General features: G+C 56.2%; 1 protein-coding gene across 1 annotated transcript in view; it reads left to right on the top strand.

Annotated features, from left to right (window-relative positions):
• The first annotated feature begins 962 nt into the window (after window positions 1-962).
• The window catches only part of ITGB4 (integrin subunit beta 4), a 28857-nt gene continuing 11317 nt past the window's right edge, over window positions 963-18502 (top strand). The window contains exons 1-26 of the mRNA XM_039715858.1: window positions 963-1412; window positions 5538-5629; window positions 5920-6002; window positions 6490-6591; window positions 7006-7210; window positions 7718-7814; window positions 8192-8363; window positions 8988-9251; window positions 9650-9739; window positions 9909-10031; window positions 10149-10316; window positions 10561-10637; window positions 10773-10984; window positions 11699-11802; window positions 11936-12034; window positions 12850-12976; window positions 13088-13207; window positions 13656-13762; window positions 14086-14119; window positions 14992-15180; window positions 15268-15371; window positions 15788-15846; window positions 16452-16475; window positions 16635-16783; window positions 16864-17043; window positions 17592-17740. Of these exons, the coding sequence (XP_039571792.1) occupies window positions 1408-1412; window positions 5538-5629; window positions 5920-6002; window positions 6490-6591; window positions 7006-7210; window positions 7718-7814; window positions 8192-8363; window positions 8988-9251; window positions 9650-9739; window positions 9909-10031; window positions 10149-10316; window positions 10561-10637; window positions 10773-10984; window positions 11699-11802; window positions 11936-12034; window positions 12850-12976; window positions 13088-13207; window positions 13656-13762; window positions 14086-14119; window positions 14992-15180; window positions 15268-15371; window positions 15788-15846; window positions 16452-16475; window positions 16635-16783; window positions 16864-17043; window positions 17592-17740 (3135 nt within the window). The 5' untranslated portion in view covers window positions 963-1407. The remainder of the gene's footprint in view (window positions 1413-5537; window positions 5630-5919; window positions 6003-6489; window positions 6592-7005; window positions 7211-7717; window positions 7815-8191; window positions 8364-8987; window positions 9252-9649; window positions 9740-9908; window positions 10032-10148; window positions 10317-10560; window positions 10638-10772; window positions 10985-11698; window positions 11803-11935; window positions 12035-12849; window positions 12977-13087; window positions 13208-13655; window positions 13763-14085; window positions 14120-14991; window positions 15181-15267; window positions 15372-15787; window positions 15847-16451; window positions 16476-16634; window positions 16784-16863; window positions 17044-17591; window positions 17741-18502) is intronic.

Genomic DNA, 18502 nt, shown 5'->3' with positions numbered 1-18502 from the left:
CTGTAGTTTTTAATGGCACAGGCACATCCTCCTTTATCCTTGGGCTAAGGCAGTTTGCATATATTAACTTGAGCTTCCTAATTTCTCGTAGCGAAAGGAATCCTGCTCCTCACCTTTTGACCAGCTCTGGAGAGCAGCAGCCTCTGTAATGCCACACTGAGGAGGGCAAAACTGCCCTGCTCACAGTCAGGCAGGAAATGTGCCATTTTTCCCTCTGGCTGTTGCTATTGTTTGTGTTGAAGCTCAGGGGATGCAGTTTTCCTTGTGAGGATCTATCAGGGAGCCAAAATCCAGCCTTTTCCACTGCATCTGCTCCAGAACGTGTGTGCCCTGCTCTCTGCAAAGCGTGAGAGGTTCTGAGCTGTGGCCAACCCCAGGCTCTAAAGCAAAAGGGTGTTGTGGACAGAAAAACAGCCTCACCTGAACTCTAAACCCTCCTCTGCTGCTCTTTGCACTGGGGAAGGGATTTTTGGATCCAGCTCAGCAGAAGGACTGGAATCAGCTGTGGGATTGCAGCCGTGGGCCATGGTGGGATGCAGGTATGGACAGGAATCCTTCAGGGTGCTGCGAGGGGCTGCACTGACTCTTGAGGCAGATCCCAGCAGGTGAGGAGAGCCCTGCTGTGCCCATGCCCGGGATAAAGCAGGATGCCCACCCATCCTCCCTGCATGAAAGCACCGAGGCTGGGCTCGGCATCTGCCGGCTGCCGGGGCAGGGATTTCCCTGGCATTTCAGCAAGGAGTTACCTGAACTCTGACGGTGCCACCTCCCAGTCGTGCCAGGGGGAAACTGGGAGGAGAAACCCCTGCCATGGGAGGTCGGGGAGCTCCCTCAGCTCTGCCCTGAGCAGGCAGATGGAGCTCCCTGCCCTCCCAGCACCTTCCCAGCTCCCGCTCAGCCCTTTTTCCTGTGGGAGGGTCCAGAGGGCTGTGCCTGCCCGGCCAGGTGTGCAGGGAGCAGCGAATGCCAGCCCCGCGTCACGGGCACCCCCTCCTCCCTCCCAGCCGGGATAAAACTTCTCCTCACCTGGGATCCAGTCTCATTTATCGCGGCTCCCACCTTTCCTCGCTGCCAGCCCCTCGGGAGGGCGAGGCGGCAGCGCGGGGAGGGAGAACAAAGTGGATTTTTGGCTGAGGGGCCGGGGAGCCGCGGGGAGTTATGTGGGATCGCGGGCTGGCTGCGCTCCCCGCCGGACCGGGGCTCGACGTTTAACCGGAGAGAGAGAAAAGGGACACAAAACAGAGGGAGAAAGAGAATTAAAAAAAAAAGGAAAGCAAAGCCTAAAGCTGGAAATCAGCGAAGCAGCACGTTCCCCCTCTGCCTTCGGAAGAATTTCTTGGCTTGGAGTGTGGGTGCCTGCTATTCGGGCTGCGGCAGAGGAGCTGGACTGAGTCAGACCCAGCGCTAATGAGGTTTGTGGAATTAATTCATCTGCGCTCTGCAGCGTCCAGCCCGCTTGAACTTTGCTGCGCTGATGAACCGGGCAGGGAATTAATGCACGGGCAGGTGGGCAGGACACGGAGCGGGGCTCAGCCCCTGCCCGCCTGCTCCCGCTGTTTTCCCCCGGATTTTGGCTGTCGGACACTGTCCGGTGCCCCTGGGCTGGCTGGGAGAGGCAGCGCTGGGGACCAGGCAGGGCTCTGGGGGCTGCACGGGTCCGGGTTTGTGCCCGCAGGTATTTGGGTGGGGGTCCGGGAGAGGTGCGGGGTGGGAAGCAGAGCAGAGCCCTTTGGGCACCGCTGCTGGAGTTCCAGGGGTTGCCCTGTCCCTCAGCCCAGTTCGTGGCCCGGGGCTGGCACCCAGGGAAAGCTTTCACGGGTGAAAGTGTGCGAGGGCAGCCGGGCTGTGGGTGCTGCCCACCCTGGGCTTGTTTTGCAGACCTGGTGGCTGCCCCTGCAAGGGGCACCTTCCCTTGAACCTTCCCTTGAAGGGGGGTTCGGGGTGGGCTTTGCTGAGCTGCAGGTGTTGGGGTGTTTGCAAATTGGTGGATCTGACACGGACAGGGGACAGGAGGGCTGGTCAGAGGGGGCTGACAGGCTGGGGAAAAAGGAGATGAGGAGCACCCACGGAGGGGAAGGAGGGAAAAGTGTCTTGTGGGGCCGAAGGAGCAGAGAAAGTTGCAGGAAGAGCACATGGAGGGAACGGGAGGGTTCAGGGGCTGTGCTGGCATTTGGGCAGGCAGGGTCCTGCTGTTCCTGCCTCTGCTCCTTGGGGTTCCCCCTGCCCGAGCCTGGGGGGCAGCAGGAGGAGATGGAACCAGAGCCACCAGCCCTTCACAGCACGGGGGTGTTGGCCACAAAGCAGCTCCATGTGGTGCCTGGGCTGGTTCCTACTGCCTTTTGTCCCTGGCTGGAGGGTGCTGGGGGCTGTATCTGGGCTCTGGAACTCAACCTGGGACCTGAAAACAACAAATGGAGACACTCAGGTGGAGCCTGCCAGCTGCAGGAGCACGCCTGGGGAAGGAGGGGGAACGGATGGGGAGGGCCAACAAAACAAAACCAGTAGGATTTTGTGTGTAAGGGATTATTTGATTTGTGGGTTGAGTTTTTGGTAGTTTTGGGGAGTCTGGCTTGATAATTTCCAAGTTTTGGAGCATGGTCCCAGCAGCTCTGTGCCACCACACGTGCAGGGGAGGGAGCATGAGCTGTGTCCCTGATCCCTGGGCTTGGCTGCACTGCCCATCCTCAGCACACACAGACATGTGGATGGTCCCTGATGCCATGGACCAGGGTCAGAACCCTGCACAGCCCCCCGTGGCTGCAGCCATGAAAAGAACAATTCCCACTCTAGAGAGGAAAGGCTGTGCTTGGCAGCTCCTTGCTTAAGCATCTCCCTCCCTTTCCTGCTCCCCTGTCCCAACCTGCTGGGTGACCCCCACGTGGCAGCTGGGACCAGGCTCCTGCTGCTGCTTTGTGGCTCATCACAACCTCCTCCTTGCTCCCCCATCTGCCATTCCAGCCCTGTCCTCTGTCCCATTGCACCAGCGGTTTGTTTGGAGCATTGCCTGGGTTTCTGGGGATGAGGGAGCAAGCCCCAGCTTCTCCAGACTCGGGTTTTAGGCATATTCCTGGAGCAGGTTTGTTGCTGTGTTGAGGGGCAGGGCAAAGGCTGGGGGAGCAAGAGGAGATGAGGAGGAAATGCTGGAGCAAGTCTGGGAAACAGTAGGAAGTTTAAGAGAAGCTCCTGGCTGCACATTCTCCTTGTTTTATCACAACTGAACAGATTTATTTGTTGTTGTTGTCATGAAAACCCAACCAAATCCTGCAGCTTTCCTGAACTGGAAGTGTGTTTTCCCTTCCAGAGGACACTTCTGAAAGTGAGGGGTGGCCGCTCCCATATTTTTGCAGGAATATTGCAGGCTGCATTCCTCAGTGGCCAAGTTCTGTGCTCAGCACCCAGCAGGCTGGCATCTGCCCAGCAAAATCCTTGAAGATTGGTGGCTCACAGGGCAGCAGGACGTTAATATTGAGCAGGATTTTATGGCCTTTTATCTCAGCACTTGAAAAGACGTGATGGCAATTTGTGTGCCTGAGGCCCAGGGTGTGTCCATCCGATCCTTGGTGACTTTTTCCTAACTGGTGATTAAGGGGAGAGCCATTAGGTCCTTGTGAGCTGAGCAGCCTGGTCCCATACTCAATCCTTTCCTTGTGGCCCATGCCATGGTGGGAGATGGGATTTGCTGAGTGCTCAGCTGATGTTCTCAACTCTGTTGTCCTTCACGGGCTCTGAGGATTTCTTCCCCACCCTTTTCATCCCACCTCTAGCTGGCACCTCCCCACACCTCCATAGCACTCTGCTGGGCTGGGGCAGAGCAAGGGAAAAAGGGATTTTCCTGGCTTCAAAACCCACCTGTGTTGGTAGTAAGGAGCACAATATTTACCAGTAAGTGCTGGGACTAGGACTGTCCCTGAAGGAGCTCACAGTCATGTCCTGGCTGAGGAATGCTGGCCTCAGAGCCAGCACTGTAGCTGGACTTGGGGGGACAGGGGCCACCCAAAGCCAAACCTGCAAAGGTCCCCACTGGGGACGTGGCCTGACTGTCAGTGTGGCAGGGAGGGAAGCAGAGGAGCTCCCTTGCTCAGCTCGTACCTTTTACCCATAAGAAAAGCAGCTCATTGGTAGCACAGCATATTGGTGACAGGTCCTGAGGAGCAGCAAAGCTTCCCTGGGTTTCCCTGCAGAGACACTGCCCTGAGGCTCCCCTGTTTCACTTTTAGCCACTGGGCATTCATGGCTGTGCTAAATCCCTCTGGGCACAGCTGGCAGGATGAACGAGATAGCAGTGTCCTGCCAGTGCACCCAGTGACTCTCACACGGAGCCAAGTGCAGCCACCAACTGTGGTGTCTGTGCTGGCTTGGTTGAGCCCTGTGTCACAACAATTCAATGTATTCCCCTGGCTGCAGAGGCCAAGTGTGGTCTGGTGCTGCTGAGACCAGGCTGGGTTTTTCCAGGGGTTTCCCTGCAGCCCAGGCCAGGCTGTGAGTGGCTGAGTCTCCATGTGACTGCTCTGTGTGCTGGATGTCCCTCAGGGAACCTGGACGTTGTTACTGCACGCAACAACTTTTCCTGTTTCCTTTCCCTGTTTTAAGCAGTTTTCACATTCTTTTCATTTTAGAGTCAGGGCTGACACAGCAAGAAGCTGTAAGACAATTCATTCACATTTCATATTTCGCAATTGTATCTACCAGGAAGGAGATGTTTTAATGATATCTTTACTGTGTTGTTTTTTGCCTTGACTGCTCTTACTTGCCCTGCTGGGTGTGAGGACGAGCCTCTGGCACAGCAGCTGCAGAACTGAGTTCCAGCTTTGTGCCTTCTGTTTACCACATCCAAGTGCTGACTTCTGGATGGCACTGAGTTTTCTCAGTCACGTGTGGTGCGGGGAGAATGGTTCACTCTGTTTAGGATTTGACCTCTGTGTCCATCAAGGGGTCCTGCTGCCCTGGAGAGGACAAAGGGGATCTGCCAGGCTCTCAAAACCACAGATTCATTCAACGACTCCAAAGCTCCAAGCCTGGCATTTCCCAAGACCTCACCCTCTCTTTATTGTTGGCTTGACCATCCTGGAAACTCTTAGTGTGATAGGAAATAGCTAAAGGGAGGGGTCAGTGTTGCTTTTGGGGAGGGATGTGGACAGTCACTTTGTTTTCTCTTTTTTTTTCCCCCTAACCTGCCAGGAAAAGCAATGTCTTGGCCTGGCCAGTGCTCAATGTTTGGATGGTGCTGGGCTCTGTCTGGGAGCCTCCTGTGCTGCAGCTGCCTGCAGCAACCCCTGATGTCGAGCTGTGCACCCCAACTCCGGGCACATTGCTGGGAATTTTGAGCCTTTTGCAGATGCCTGAGCAGAGGACAAACCATCCTTGGCTTTGCTTTTGTGCCCGGCCCTGCAGAGCTCAGCAACTGCTTCCAGCCCGGGATGTGAGGGCTGTCCCATCCCTACGGGGCTGGGAAGGGGCTCTGTGGGAGCTGCCCTGGTGATATCCAGGTCCATTTCCACCTCTTGGCTCTCAGCAATGCAATAATTACTTTATTTCAGGAGGAAGAGGATGAATGTGCTGCCACGGGCGTGTGCCAGGCTGCTCCTCCTGTCCCTGCTCTGTGCCACCAGCGTCTGCCAATGGAGCAAAAGTGAGTGGAGCTGTGGTAGCCCTGTCTGCCTGTCCCCTTGGGGGCTCTGTGTACCTGTCCTGTCTCCAGAAACACCAGTCTCCATGTGGAGAACACCTGCTGTGTGCTTTTCCTGCTGTTTTCCATCTCCCCTGTTTTGGGGACCCTCCCATGCTACCCCACTGCTGTTTTGCAGCCAGTTTCCACTACCCAGGCAAAACCTCCATTTTTCCATGGGACCAGCCTTTCTCACGGCCTCCCACAGCTCCCTTTGTTTTGCCCACCCCTGAGGCCCTGATCTTTCCTGGCAGACAACCGCTGCGTGCTGTCCCGAGCGAAGAGCTGCACCGAGTGCATCCGGGTGGATAAGGACTGCTCCTTCTGCACCGACGAGGTGAGACCTTGCAGGGCAGCCTGGGGCTCCTCTTCCCACCCTGCTGATGGGGGGACCCCGCCACCCTCAGTGGGAGAGGGACACAAGAGCAGGGGCAGCTTCTGCATCCAGCTTCTCTTCTGGATGGGAAAGGCTGCAGTGTGGATTTCCTTTTGGTGTGGGACACGGGGAGGGAGGGGAATCCAGGGCAGGATTGCAGCAATACAGGGGTTTATCAGAAAATGGCAGTGCACCAGAAACAGTGTGTGCAAGGGATGGAGGGAGAGTTTTATCTCACACAACCCAGTGACTCACTGGTGGTCACATTTCAGCTGGTGGCTCTGTGTGAGGGCATCTCTCACAGAACCCATCTCTCTGCCCCTCTCCTGCTCTCCAAGGCTCACAGTGCTCTAGGCACAGGACCTTGCTTCCTGCCCTGTGTATTTCCGCCTTTCCCAGCGGATCTGGTGCTTTCTGTGGCTCTGATGCTGCTCTTGCTTCCTGGCAGAGCTTTGAGGAGCCGCGCTGTGACCTGCGGGAGAACCTGCTGCGCTCCGGCTGCGGCGAGGCCAGCATCGTGTACACCCAGGGGGAGATGAGGACGCTGAAGGTGCGTGCTGGGGACAGAGCCCGTGCTCAGCCTCTCCTGAGGGCTCCTTCCTCCTTCTCTGGGCTCCTCAGCAGCAAGAATACAAAGCCCAGGTTGCTATTTAGGCAGGGTCTACTCAAAAGCAATGCCTTGGCTAGCTGGTGGGCCTGTGGGCCACTGGCCACTGGCCCTGATGGAGGCTGGGGTGCCTTTGCAGACAAAGCAGATGTAAGCAAAATGCTCACATTCCTCTGGAGGAGGTGCCTGGCTGGACACGAGTGGCTGTGGGGGAGGCTGTTGGACAGTACATGAGGGAGGGGGACGTGCTCATCCCTGCCTTTGTACTTCCCACACATCTCCCTGTTCCTCACCTCCTCCTCGTTGCACCAGTGCTGGAGATGGAGTCCACCCCCTTCATGTCACTCTCCTTCACAGAATTCCAGCATCAACGTGTCCCTGCAGAGGACCCAGGTGTCCCCCCAGGCCATGTTCATGCGGCTGCGGGCTGGTGAGGAGATGAGCTTCAACATGGATGTCTTCCAGCCCAAGGAGAGCCCTGTGGATCTCTACATCCTCATGGACTTCTCCTACTCCATGTCTGATGATCTGGACAACCTCAAAAGCATGGGGCATAACCTAGGTGAGGGCAGAGCTGGGAGAAGAGGGGAGCCTGCTCCTGTGCTGATGAAGGCAGGCAGCTCATTGCTGCCTGTGCAGCTCTGTGTGGGGATGTCTCTAGAGAGGGGGATGCAGCTGGCAATGGGCTGAGAGGTGTCTGTTTTAATTGGAGCTTCTCATTATCTCTGTGCAGCCCTGTGTGGGGATGTCTCCCTGGTCCTGCAGGGATCCTCACATGCTCTCCCCTTCCAGCCCAGCTGGTGCCCCTCAGAGCTGGTCTGTGCAGGGCCTTTGGCATCCTGAACCTGCTGGGTGCTATTGCAGGAGTTCCAGTTTTTGGGGCTCCAAACGGGGTGTAGGTTTCTGCCCTATAAAAGCCCAAAGATCTTACAAGATGACAGTTTGGGAATCTTATCTAAGAACTGACCAGCAGAGAGGATGCTCACAAAAGGACTTCTTTCCCTGGAGCAGGGAGCTCATAGGCATCTCTTTATTTATGTGTGTCCCCCTTCCTTTCCTCTCCTCGCAGCGGGCTTCCTGCAAGCCCTGACTTCCAATTACACCATTGGATTTGGCAAGTTTGTGGACAAAGTCTCATCCCCTCAGACAGACATGAGACCCGAAAAGTGAGTGAGCCCCATGGGAGTAGAGGGAGTGGAAAGTGCCTTCTTTTCTCCATGGCTTCAGTGTCAGCAGTGCAAGAGCTTCCATCTATCTCTGTTCCTTCACTACCAGTGTCCTCCCTGGTCTCCCCATCCCTCGGGGCTTGCTGTAGCACTGTGACAATGCCAGCAATGTCATCCACTGCTTTCACACCTTCCCCGCTCTGCCACAACTTGCACATCTTATCTTCTCCTCTATCTCTGCCCTCATCCCTTCTCCCTCTCAGTGCTGCTCAGCTCCATGACTCCCCTTGAGGGCCTCTCCCCACATTTCCTCTCCTTGCACCCTGGCATCCCTTGCCTCCTGCCCCACACGAGGCCCCTGGTTCCTTCTCTCCCAGGCTGCGTGAGCCCTGGCACAACGCCGACTCCCCGTTCTCCTTCAAGAACGTCATCCGCCTGACCAGCAACATCAACCACTTCAGCCAGGAGCTCAGCAAGGAGCGCATCTCTGGCAACCTGGATGCCCCCGAGGGCGGCTTTGATGCCATCCTGCAGACAGCTGTTTGCAAGGTGAGGGTGGCCAGAGCTGTGTTTTTAATGAGTGGATCTTCCTGATGCCCACTGATGAGGAGAAGAGCCATGCACTGACAGGGCAGCCAGGGAGCCCTGGTTCAGCTACAGCTGGTTCTTGCCCTCCCAGTGCCAAGCTGTTTTGCATTCCCAGTTTTCCCTAAGCCTTAGAATATGTGTCCTGGTGTTTGATGCCTATCAAGGAGCTCATTGCTGGGGACCCTGTGTGTGCTCTGTGCTGTTTGCTCCCTCTCCACGCCTGCAGTGATGAAACTCTGCTCCCTGGAAGAGAGCCCACTTGGGCTTGGCCACTTGGATGAGGGATGAGCACAGCTCCAGACACGTCCAGGGAGGCGTGGGCTTGCCCTCTGTACACCCATGTGCCTGGCACCGAGCTGCTGGTTGGGAGGCACCCCGTGCTTTGGGGGTATGGGTGGGTGCTGGGATTCCTGGGGCCACGTGGCTGGTTTTGTTTGCTGCCAGGTGCAGGTGGTGCCTTGTCCCTTGGGTATTCCAGCTCCTGGGTATTCCCAGTCAGTCCTGGCTTGCCAACGGCTGCAAGTGCTGTGCAGGGGTTTGGGAAGCACAGGAATAAAAGTTCCTTCTCCCCCTCCCCGGCTGCAGGATAAGATTGGCTGGAGAAAGGACAGCACTCACCTGCTCGTGTTCTCCACCGAGTCTGCCTTTCACTATGAAGCTGATGGCACAAACGTCCTGGCAGGGATCCTGGCGAGGAACGATGAGCAGTGTCACCTGGACAGCCACGGCACCTACGTGTATGACACCAAGCAGGACTATCCTTCAGTGCCCACCCTCGTGCGCCTCCTGGGCCAGCACAACATCATCCCCATCTTTGCTGTCACCAACCACTCCTACAGCTACTATGAGGTGAGGAGAGCACAGCAGTGTGACTCGAAGGGTTGTCTTTCCTCCAGGACCTCTGCCTCAGCTCAGACCTGAGGAGAGACTTTCTCTGAGGGGAAAGTGTTCTCCCATCGATTGTCTCCAAGTGCTGAACCAACGCCTCTGTATTTGGGAGGGTGGCACTCTGTGTTGGCAGGCTGCTCTAGGCTGTGGGAGGTCCCAGGGTGTATTACTGGGTGCAGGAATCCGGGCTCCTAGAGGTCTCCCTGTGTTGGTTTCTGCTTCTTGTAAAGCAGTGGAGGCATAGAGCTGGAGAGTAATTTAGGTTGGAAGGGACATTTGGAGGTCTCAAAGCAGAGCCCATCCTGTGATAGAGGAGGATTCTCAAGGCCTTGGCTCAGGGAGCTCCTGTCTCTCTGCAGAAGCTGCACAAGTATTTTCCCATCTCTGAGATCGGGGTGCTCCAGGAAGACTCTTCCAACATCGTGGATTTGCTCCACGCAGCCTTTGAGGTAACGGTGCTCTCTGGAGCTTCCCTCTGGCTCACAGGGAGGGCAGAGGGGTGGCACCTCCAGGGCAGGAGAGCAGGCAGAGGGCAGGATGTGGCCCCTCTGGAGCAGGCCACGGGGTGGTCACAGGTACTGCTGAAAATCAGCGTTGTGTTTATCCTCTGGCGCCCAGCGCATCCGCTCCAAGATGGACATCCGGGCTGACTTCACCCCCAGAGCCCTGAAGGCAGAGTTCACCTCCCCGGTATTAACAAAGACAGAATCTGGCTCCTTCAACATCAGCCGTGGAGAAGTGGTAAGTCCTTGGATGGCAGCAGAGGGAAGGCACGTGTGAGGGGATGAGCTCTCCGTGTCCAGCTGGGATGTTGTCCAGCAGAGCTGGCTCATCCCTGCAGTGTGTCCCTTCCTTCAGAGCAAGTTCCACATGCACGTGAAGGCTCTGGAGTACGTTGGTGGGCAGCACGTCTGCAGCCTCCCCGAGAAGGACCGGCACGGGGTCATCCACGTGAAACCCACGTCCCTGAGCGACAGCCTCACGGTGTCAGCTGCTGTCGTCTGCGACGTGTGTCCCTGTGAGCAGGTGGGGTCATGCACAGAGGCGTCCTCCTGCCAGCCTGGGGTGGGAATGTGTTGGCAGATTCATGTGGGTCCTGCTGGACCCCTCAGTGATGCTCAGCCTGGCCAAGATCTCCATCACTGCCTGTTCCCAGCTCAGTGTGATGTCCTGTGGTAGAGCTTGGTCTTCAGGGCAAAACTTTGCCCTTGCATCTGCCCTTCTGATTCCTGGACCTATTCAGCAATGCCTCTTCTCTGTTCACTTCCAGCAACAAGAGTTGAACTCGCCCAAGTGTAGTTTCCACGGGAACTTTGTGTGTGGACAGTGCATCTGCCACCCAGGCTGGTAAGGACAGTGTCCAGAGCCACACCCGTGCCAGGGACCCCGCGGTGGCACACACCCGTGCCCTGAGCACCCTGCCCAGGACCCTGCTGTGCTGTGCTCTGCTCCTGCCTCCCTCAGCACCCTCTCTGTCCCCAGGCGAGGGGACACGTGCGACTGCTCCCCGGCGTCGTCCCCCAACAACGAGGCCTGCGTGCGGCCCGGGGACACGGAGCCGTGCTCGGGCCGGGGCGAGTGCCTGTGTGGGAAGTGCCAGTGCTACTCCGAGGGGCAGAGCCTGCGCTTCGACGGCGCCTTCTGCGAGTTCGACGTCCTGCAGTGCCCGCGCACCTCCGGCTTCCTCTGCAATGGTGAGGGCAGCCCAGAGCCCCCAAATGGGGTGGATGCGCTGGGCCTGGTGGCGCAGACAGGGTGTCCGGGCCTGGTGGCACTGGCACGGGGCCTTGAGCCACCGGTGATGGGCTGCAGGGACTCTGCGCTTGGAGGGTGCTGTGGGGTCTGTTTGCAGCCCCTTTGGGCTTCAAAAAGCCCCTGTGCACCCCAACTATGGCCGGGTCATTACCCTCAGGGCAGGAGCCCAGCGGGAGCTCAGGCAGCCTAGGCAAGCTAGAGTGATTTGCAGTTCTTAGTGATAATCAGCTCTTTTGTGATCTCCAGCTCTCTTAGCTTGCTAGGTGCCACGGCAGCAGACGCAGGGGAGAGATATGAAAAGTACTGTATGGGGTTCCGCAGGATTCTTTTATTCGGGTCTCCGCGAAGGGACCAGGCACAGCTCTTCAGAATTAGGGGTTTTTATACCCTACAGGGGTTTTGAAAACTGTCCAATAGTAAGGGTCAGGGGAAAGCGACCTATGGATTTACCGGGAGATAAGCAGGGTCCGAAAGGCGGAAGAGAGGGGCTGCTAGGGTCATGCTGACTTGGCATTTCCTAGCTCAGACTTCTGATTGCCAAGGAGGCTGTGCAGCCCTGTGCCTGCTGCACCCAAAGAGAGCGGGGGAGCCGCAGGCAGGGCTGGGGGCATGGCCCGGCCCTGGAGCCCAGGCAATCCCTGCTCTCCCCACAGATCGTGGCCGCTGCTCCAGGGGCGCCTGCGTGTGCGAGAGCGGCTGGGAGGGCCCGGGCTGTGAATGTCCCACCAGCAACGACACCTGCATCGATAGCCGAGGGGTAGGTCCTGCCCTGCCCTCCCCAGGCACCACTGCTCCCAACACGGAGTTGCCCCAGTGCTGGAATCTCTGTGCCACTGAGGTGCCTTCTGGCTCCCAGAGCCACTCTCAGGCTGTCACCTCTCCTCTCCCAGGGCATTTGCAATAACCACGGGAGGTGTGAATGTGGCAGATGCATCTGTGACATGGCTTCGCTGTACACCAGCTCCACCTGTGAAATCAGCTACTCCCTGGTGAGTCCCTCTGGGCTCATCATTTATCCTGCACAGAGCTTCCAAGGAAGAAAGGCAAAGCAGAGATGAAGGCACATCTCAGTCAGGAACAAAATTTTGAGCAAGGGTTTGTCTCGCCTCTCCTGTGGCCAGAAAGGGTCTGGCATGGGAGCTGATTTGCAGCCACAGGCTTTCTTTGGCCTCTTGTTCACCAGCAGCAACTGCTGAGAGTCTGTCTGTGTTTATCTGCACACTGGTTTGAGGCTCAGCTTGTGGCTTGTTCTGATTTGCCTCAAGATTGGGAAAAAGCTAATTTCATAGAATTGTGGTTTGAGGCTCAGCTTGTGGCTTGTTCTGATTTGCCTGAAGATTGGGAAAAAACTAATTTCATAGAATTGCAGGCTGGTTTGGATTGGAAGGGACCTTAAAGCTTATCTCATTTCAACTCTCCTGCCATGGCAGGGACACCTTCCACTAGATCGAGTTGCTCAGGGCCCCACCCAACCTGGCCTTGAACACATTTGATTTCCCCATTGACAAACATGGGCTAATCCTACAGTAGGGATGGAGAAGCTTGATCCCGTTTTGGAAAGGCCATTGAAACCCTTGGAGAAGATCTAATTGCTGCCCAAATGCAGGCTGTTGGTATAAGAGATTTTGGAGTCAACTGGGCTTATAAATCCTTCATGAGCTGCTTGTTCTCAATGACTTCTCTTTTCGACCTGGACCTTGCCCTGGCTCTGGGATGAGGAGCTGCCTCTCCAGCTCTGCCTTTCAGAGGCTGTGCCCTCCCTCACTCCTGGGAGTGTCCCTGACCATCCCACCCCCTCTCCCAGGGCTTCCAGGCTGTGTGTGAGAGCATCCGGGACTGTGTCCGCTGCCAGACCTGGGGGTCAGGCAACCTGAAAGGGAACTGCAGCTCCTGCCACCTCCAGATCCAGATGGTGGAGGAGCTCAAAAAAGGTAATGTAAGAAGCAGAGCTGGGTGTGGGGCCTGCTCTGTGGGGGTGTGCACGTAGGGCTGCTCCCCAAGTCTTTCCTGGCCCTTCACAACCATGTCTCCTCTCCCCACAGAGGAGGCTGGTGAGTACTGCTCCTTCCAGGATGAGGATGATGACTGCACCTACCACTACAGCCTGGAGGGAGACCCCAGTGTCCTCCCCAACACCACCGTCCGCGTGCAGAAGAATAAAGGTGAGCAGGGCCCTGGGAGGAGCAGGAGATGTCCAGCCTGGGATCTGGATCAGAGTGACCACCTCCGTGGTGCCCCCAATCCCTGCTTTGTGCCTTTGCTGTGCCCCTGGGCTGGGTCAGCTGCAGGCAGCACCCTCTGCCCCCTGACCTGCAAGGGGTGGAACATGGCACCCTCAGAGAGACCTTTAGAGATCAGATCCTTTCCCCTGCTACCATGGGCAGGGATTGCTGCAAGGTGCTGCAGCTCTTTGGTGTGGCTGGGTGTGAGCAGAGGTGTGATAGAGCTCCCTGAGCAGCATTTGTCATTGTGAGGCACTGCCAAGGTTAACTGGGCTGCTGCATCCCTCAGAGAGCTGTGGTCCAGCCTTTCCCCTCCTTCCCTGCTCCTCCCTCCCTGCACACCCCACTTGGGGCTGATGCCTGGCAGTGACACTGCTGTCACTTGCAGAGTGCCCGCCTGGGAGCTTCCTCTGGCTCATCCCACTGCTCATCTTCCTCATCCTGCTCCTGGGGCTGCTGCTCCTGCTCTGCTGGAAGTTCTGTGCCTGCTGCAAGGTGAGTGTCTCAGCTGGCTTCCCCAGCCCAGGGAGAGAACCAGATATGGCCAAAATCATGACAAATTTCCAGAATTCACCCAGCCTCCAGCATGGCCAGCTTCGCTGGGGATGTCCCTGTGGTATCCAACCCTCTGCTGTTGCCAGCATGAGCTGGTGGTGAAATTTTAGCCAGATTTCCCCCATCTGGCTAAAATCAGCTTGAGAGCCTCATCCACCTGCTGTCCACACATCCCTGCTGATGTGGATCCTCCCTGAGGGAGACTTGGAGGGGTTTTGTGCTTGGCCACAAAGTGATTGTGTCTCTGGCTGTTTGTTTTCTAGGCTTGCCTGGCCCTGCTTCCCTGCTGTGCACGAGGTACCAGCCCTGGCTCCTGGGGAAGGGCTCTGGGGGTCACTGCCTTCCTGGGTTTGGGGGGTGCTGGGGTGAGCATCCCTCCTCTCTGAGGGATGGACTGGGGAGAAGGCTTTTAGCAGAGAGCCTGAGCCAAGGAGTCCTGGAGCTGCTGGTCCACTCTTCTTCCCTGCCCCACACCCTGGTGTGAGAAATGGATTTGTAAAGGATTTTCAAAATATAGCTGTATGCAGACACTGAGAGATAAGGTGTGTTGAGTTAGGAAGACTATGGAATAGAGATGACATAGTTGAGAGAGAGATTGAACTAGAGAAAAGTTTCAAAATATGGCTTTATAAAAAGACGAAAATATTTTAGAAAATTAGAACTGTGAAAGATACATTTTAGCAAGATTATGTGGGATAAAAATATAATAAAAATATATTTAATACCAATTTATCTAACACCATGTGATTGGTGTTAGATGTAATAGCAGCATTGTACAGTAAAAGTTAATAGTCTGGAAAACTTTTATAAAGTATTATAACTAAGAAATAACAAAGAAATTAGCTTCTGATAGAATGGCGTTGCGTTTTACATCTCTTCTGTCTCACCCTTCATCAAGACTGATTGATAATAGAATAAAATCTTTCCAAAGACCTCTCAGTCACCCCATCTCTGGGTGACGAACACCTGGGCATCCCACTGCTGGCTCTGCCTGACCTTGTGATGCTCAGCAGCTGAGATGTGTTCTCCCTGCTCACAAACACCCCTTCCTCCTGCATCCCACTCCCCTGCTGCCATCCCAACACCCCGAGCGTGCTGTTAACCCTCAGCACCGCCCGGAACAGAATCTGCGGCGTTGCCCAGGCTCTGACCCACCCGTGGCCCTGCAGGTCGCACCGTTGGCTTCAAGGAGGACCACTACATGCTCCGCCACAGCCTGATGTCCTCCGACCACCTGGACACGCCACTGGTGCGCAGCGGCTCCCTCAAGGGTCGGGACACGGTGCGCTGGAAGATCCACAACAACGTCCACAAGCAGGGCGTCGCCTCCCCCGCTGCCACCAACCCCAAGGACCTCGGTGAGTGGCCCCGTGCCTCCAGCTCCCGCGTGGGTTATTCCTCTGAGCAAGAAGGATGGAGTTGGATTTGGGGATTTCTCTTTCCAGTTGCCTACGGGCTGTCCCTGAGGCTGGCCCGGCTTTTCACGCAGAACCTGACGAAACAGGACAGCCGGGAGTTCGAGCAGCTGCGCAAGGAAGTGGAGGAGAACGTAGGAGCCTGGGCACAAGGGGGGCTTGGGGTGGCCTTGGGGACAGCCACACAGGGGGCTGGGCAGTGCCCCTCCCCTGGGAACCCACAGCTGTTGAGAGGAAGGAGCAGTTTTTCTTCTTTTGTTAGAAAGCACAGTTTTTAAGGTCACAATTGTAAGAATTGGCAAAGCATCTTGTTGAGATTCTGGATTTGCTTTGGGGCACATCATCTGAAGCTCCTGTTTGGCTTCAGTTTGCAGCCTCTTGCCATGTTCTGGGATGAAACCTGGTGTGGGAGGGTGAAGGAGAGTGGAGGGTGGGTGGTGTGCCTGGGGTGGGCAGTGTGTTCCCGTGTTTTGTAGCAGCAGCATCTGCTCACTGAGAACACCCTGTTCAGTGAGGGATATGCTCTGAAAGTCCCTCTTGCTCCTCGCAGCTGAACGAGATTTTCAAGCACATTCCTGGCTGCCACAAGGTCCAGCAAACCAAGTTCAGGTGAGTCAGTGGGGGAGAGACTCCTGCAGGACAGGGTTTCCCCAGGGCACTGCTGCTGATGGGGTGGACCAGAGAGCTGGGGTGTGAAATCTGCAATGCTGGGAGGGAGTGTGGTCTGTGAGACAAGCCTGGTGTGGTGCTTCACCCACCCAGGGCTGCAGAGCAGAGCCCACCCAGCTGTGGAGGAGATCTCAGCTGAGTTTGGCTCTGGAGCAGCAGGAACAAATCCTGGTCGCATGGTGCTCGAAGGGAGAATTCCCACTGGCTTCAAAAGTTTCAGCCTGGTGCAAACTTGGGAGTGCCTGGTGCAGGCTGGGAGGAATTTGGGGATGCCAGTGCTGAGCAGGGAGTGGTATCTCCTCCCCACAGCCTGATCCAGATGTGGTTTCCCCCGTGGGCACGTTTCTTGCTGCGTTGGGAAACCCAGGGCAGGAGAGAGCAGCTGGGCAGGAGGGAACATGTGCTGGGGCCCTGTGGGATGGGTTGGCACCCGCAGGGCAGTGCTGCAGCTCAGACCTGCACTGGGCTGTGATTCACACAGCACTTTGTGTCTCCAAAGGTGTTAGTCACTCTGATTTGGGTTTGGTTTTTTTTTATTCCCCCAGGTTACAGCCTAATTCTGGGAAAAGGTAAGAGGAATTTGCAGCTCTCTGGTGCAGCTTCTCCCTCTTTGTACAGACACGTGTGGGGTGACTGAGTGCCCCACACACTCGCTGGCCCCCCAGCTGCTGTGTGGGATGAGTTTGCCTGGTCTCAGCTCTCACCTGCCCTTCCCTCCCCACTCCTAGGCAGGATCACACCATTGTGGACACCGTGCTCACTGCCCCTTACTCAGCCAAGCCAGACATCATCAAAGCGGTGGAAAAACATGTTTCCCACGAGGCCTTCAATGGCCTGAAGGTTGCACCGGGTTATTACACCGTGACCTCAGACCAAGGTAGGGAGCAGAGCCTGGTGCTGGCTCCTGGCTGGGCACAGGGGTTATTTCCCACCTCTCACTCTTGTCTGTTCCCCCAGATGCTCAGGGACTGGTGGAGTTCCAAGAGGCCGTGGAGCTGGTGGATGTCCGTGTCCCCCTCTTCATCAGGGATGATGATGATGATGAGAAGCAGTTGCAGGTGGAGGCCATCGAGGTTCCCAACGGCATTGCAAAGATTGGGCGCAGGGTTGTCAACATCACCATCATCAAAGAGCAAGGTGAGGGGCTGTGACTGTGTGAGCTGCTGGTGTCTGAGTGTCCCGTGTGAGCTGCTGGTGTCCGAGTGTCCCGTGTCCTGACTGATGTGGTCTGTAAAGCACAGTCTGCATATCTGAGCAGAGATTTGCTTGGTGACTCCTTCCTGAAGTCACCTGGATCTAAACTAGAGCATCCTTTAATGCAGCCAAAGGAGGGTCATCTTCCCTGCTGACAGAAACATTTGACCATCACAAGTTTAGATGCCAATTCCATGACAGATTAAGGACTGACCACATTCCTCTGCTGCTCCAGTTCATTGAGTTGCTGGCATGAAGCAGGACCTCTTTGATGTTATTGTGCTAACATCCCAGCACTTTCCCTCTGCTTCCCACCTGGTATTATGAGCAGGGAACACAAATGGGAAGTGGGGAAGTCTCCAGCCCATGCAATATTTCATGCACAGTTCACACCCATGGGTGACTGGAACTCTGTTAGGGGAGGACACCTGTTTGGGATGTGATTCCTCATGTATTTGCTCTACACATTTCTTCTCTCCTGCCCTTTCCAGCCAGCAGCCTCATCACCTTCCTGCAGCCAGCCTATTCCCACAGCCGCTTTGATAAGCTGGCCAAGATCCCTGTCCTCAGGGAGATCATAGACAATGGGAAATCCCAAGTCACCTACAGGACCCGGGATCTCACCGCCAAGAATGGCAGGGTAAGCGTGGTGCTCCTGGCCTTGGCAGGCAGGAAGGAGGGGGAATGGAGGGCTGGGAAAAGGCCAGCCCTGGGGATGCAGAAGAGGAATTATCAGCATGTGGCTGGGACAGGAGGGACCCAAGGCTTGAGGTCAGCACAAGGGTAAACTTTCTTCTCCATCCCTTGGGGAGGGAGGACCTGAGAGGAGGGTGTCTGTGCCTGAGGCAGAGGGTACCAGCTGCCCCTGGAGCTGTGGGCACTGGGAGGCAAATGAGGATTGACTGGGGGATGAGGGGAGGCTCTTTGGGAGTCTCCTCATGGATACTGCAGGCTGTAATCTCAGAATCATAGAACAGTTTGGGTTGGAAGGGGCTTTACAGACCATCTCGTTCCAACCCCCTGCCATGGGTGCTCTACACATTTCTTCTCTCCTGCCCTTTCCAGCCAGCAGCCTCATCACCTTCCTGCAGCCAGCCTATTCCCACAGCCGCTTTGATAAGCTGGCCAAGATCCCTGTCCTCAGGGAGATCATAGACAATGGGAAATCCCAAGTCACCTACAGGACCCGGGATCTCACCGCCAAGAATGGCAGGGTAAGCGTGGTGCTCCTGGCCTTGGCAGGCAGGAAGGAGGGGGAATGGAGGGCTGGGAAAAGGCCAGCCCTGGGGGTGCAGAAGAGTTATCAGCACGTGGCTGGGACAGGGGGGACCCAAGGCTTGAGGTCAGCACAAAGGTAAACTTTCTTCTCCATCCCTTGGGGAGGGAGGACCTGAGAGGGTGT

The sequence above is a fragment of the Passer montanus genome, unplaced genomic scaffold (assembly GCF_014805655.1).
Source record: "Passer montanus isolate IOZ18808 unplaced genomic scaffold, ASM1480565v1 scaffold35, whole genome shotgun sequence".
Classification (NCBI taxonomy): Eukaryota; Metazoa; Chordata; class Aves; order Passeriformes; family Passeridae; genus Passer; species Passer montanus.
This window is presented reverse-complemented; position numbering and strand designations above follow the sequence as displayed.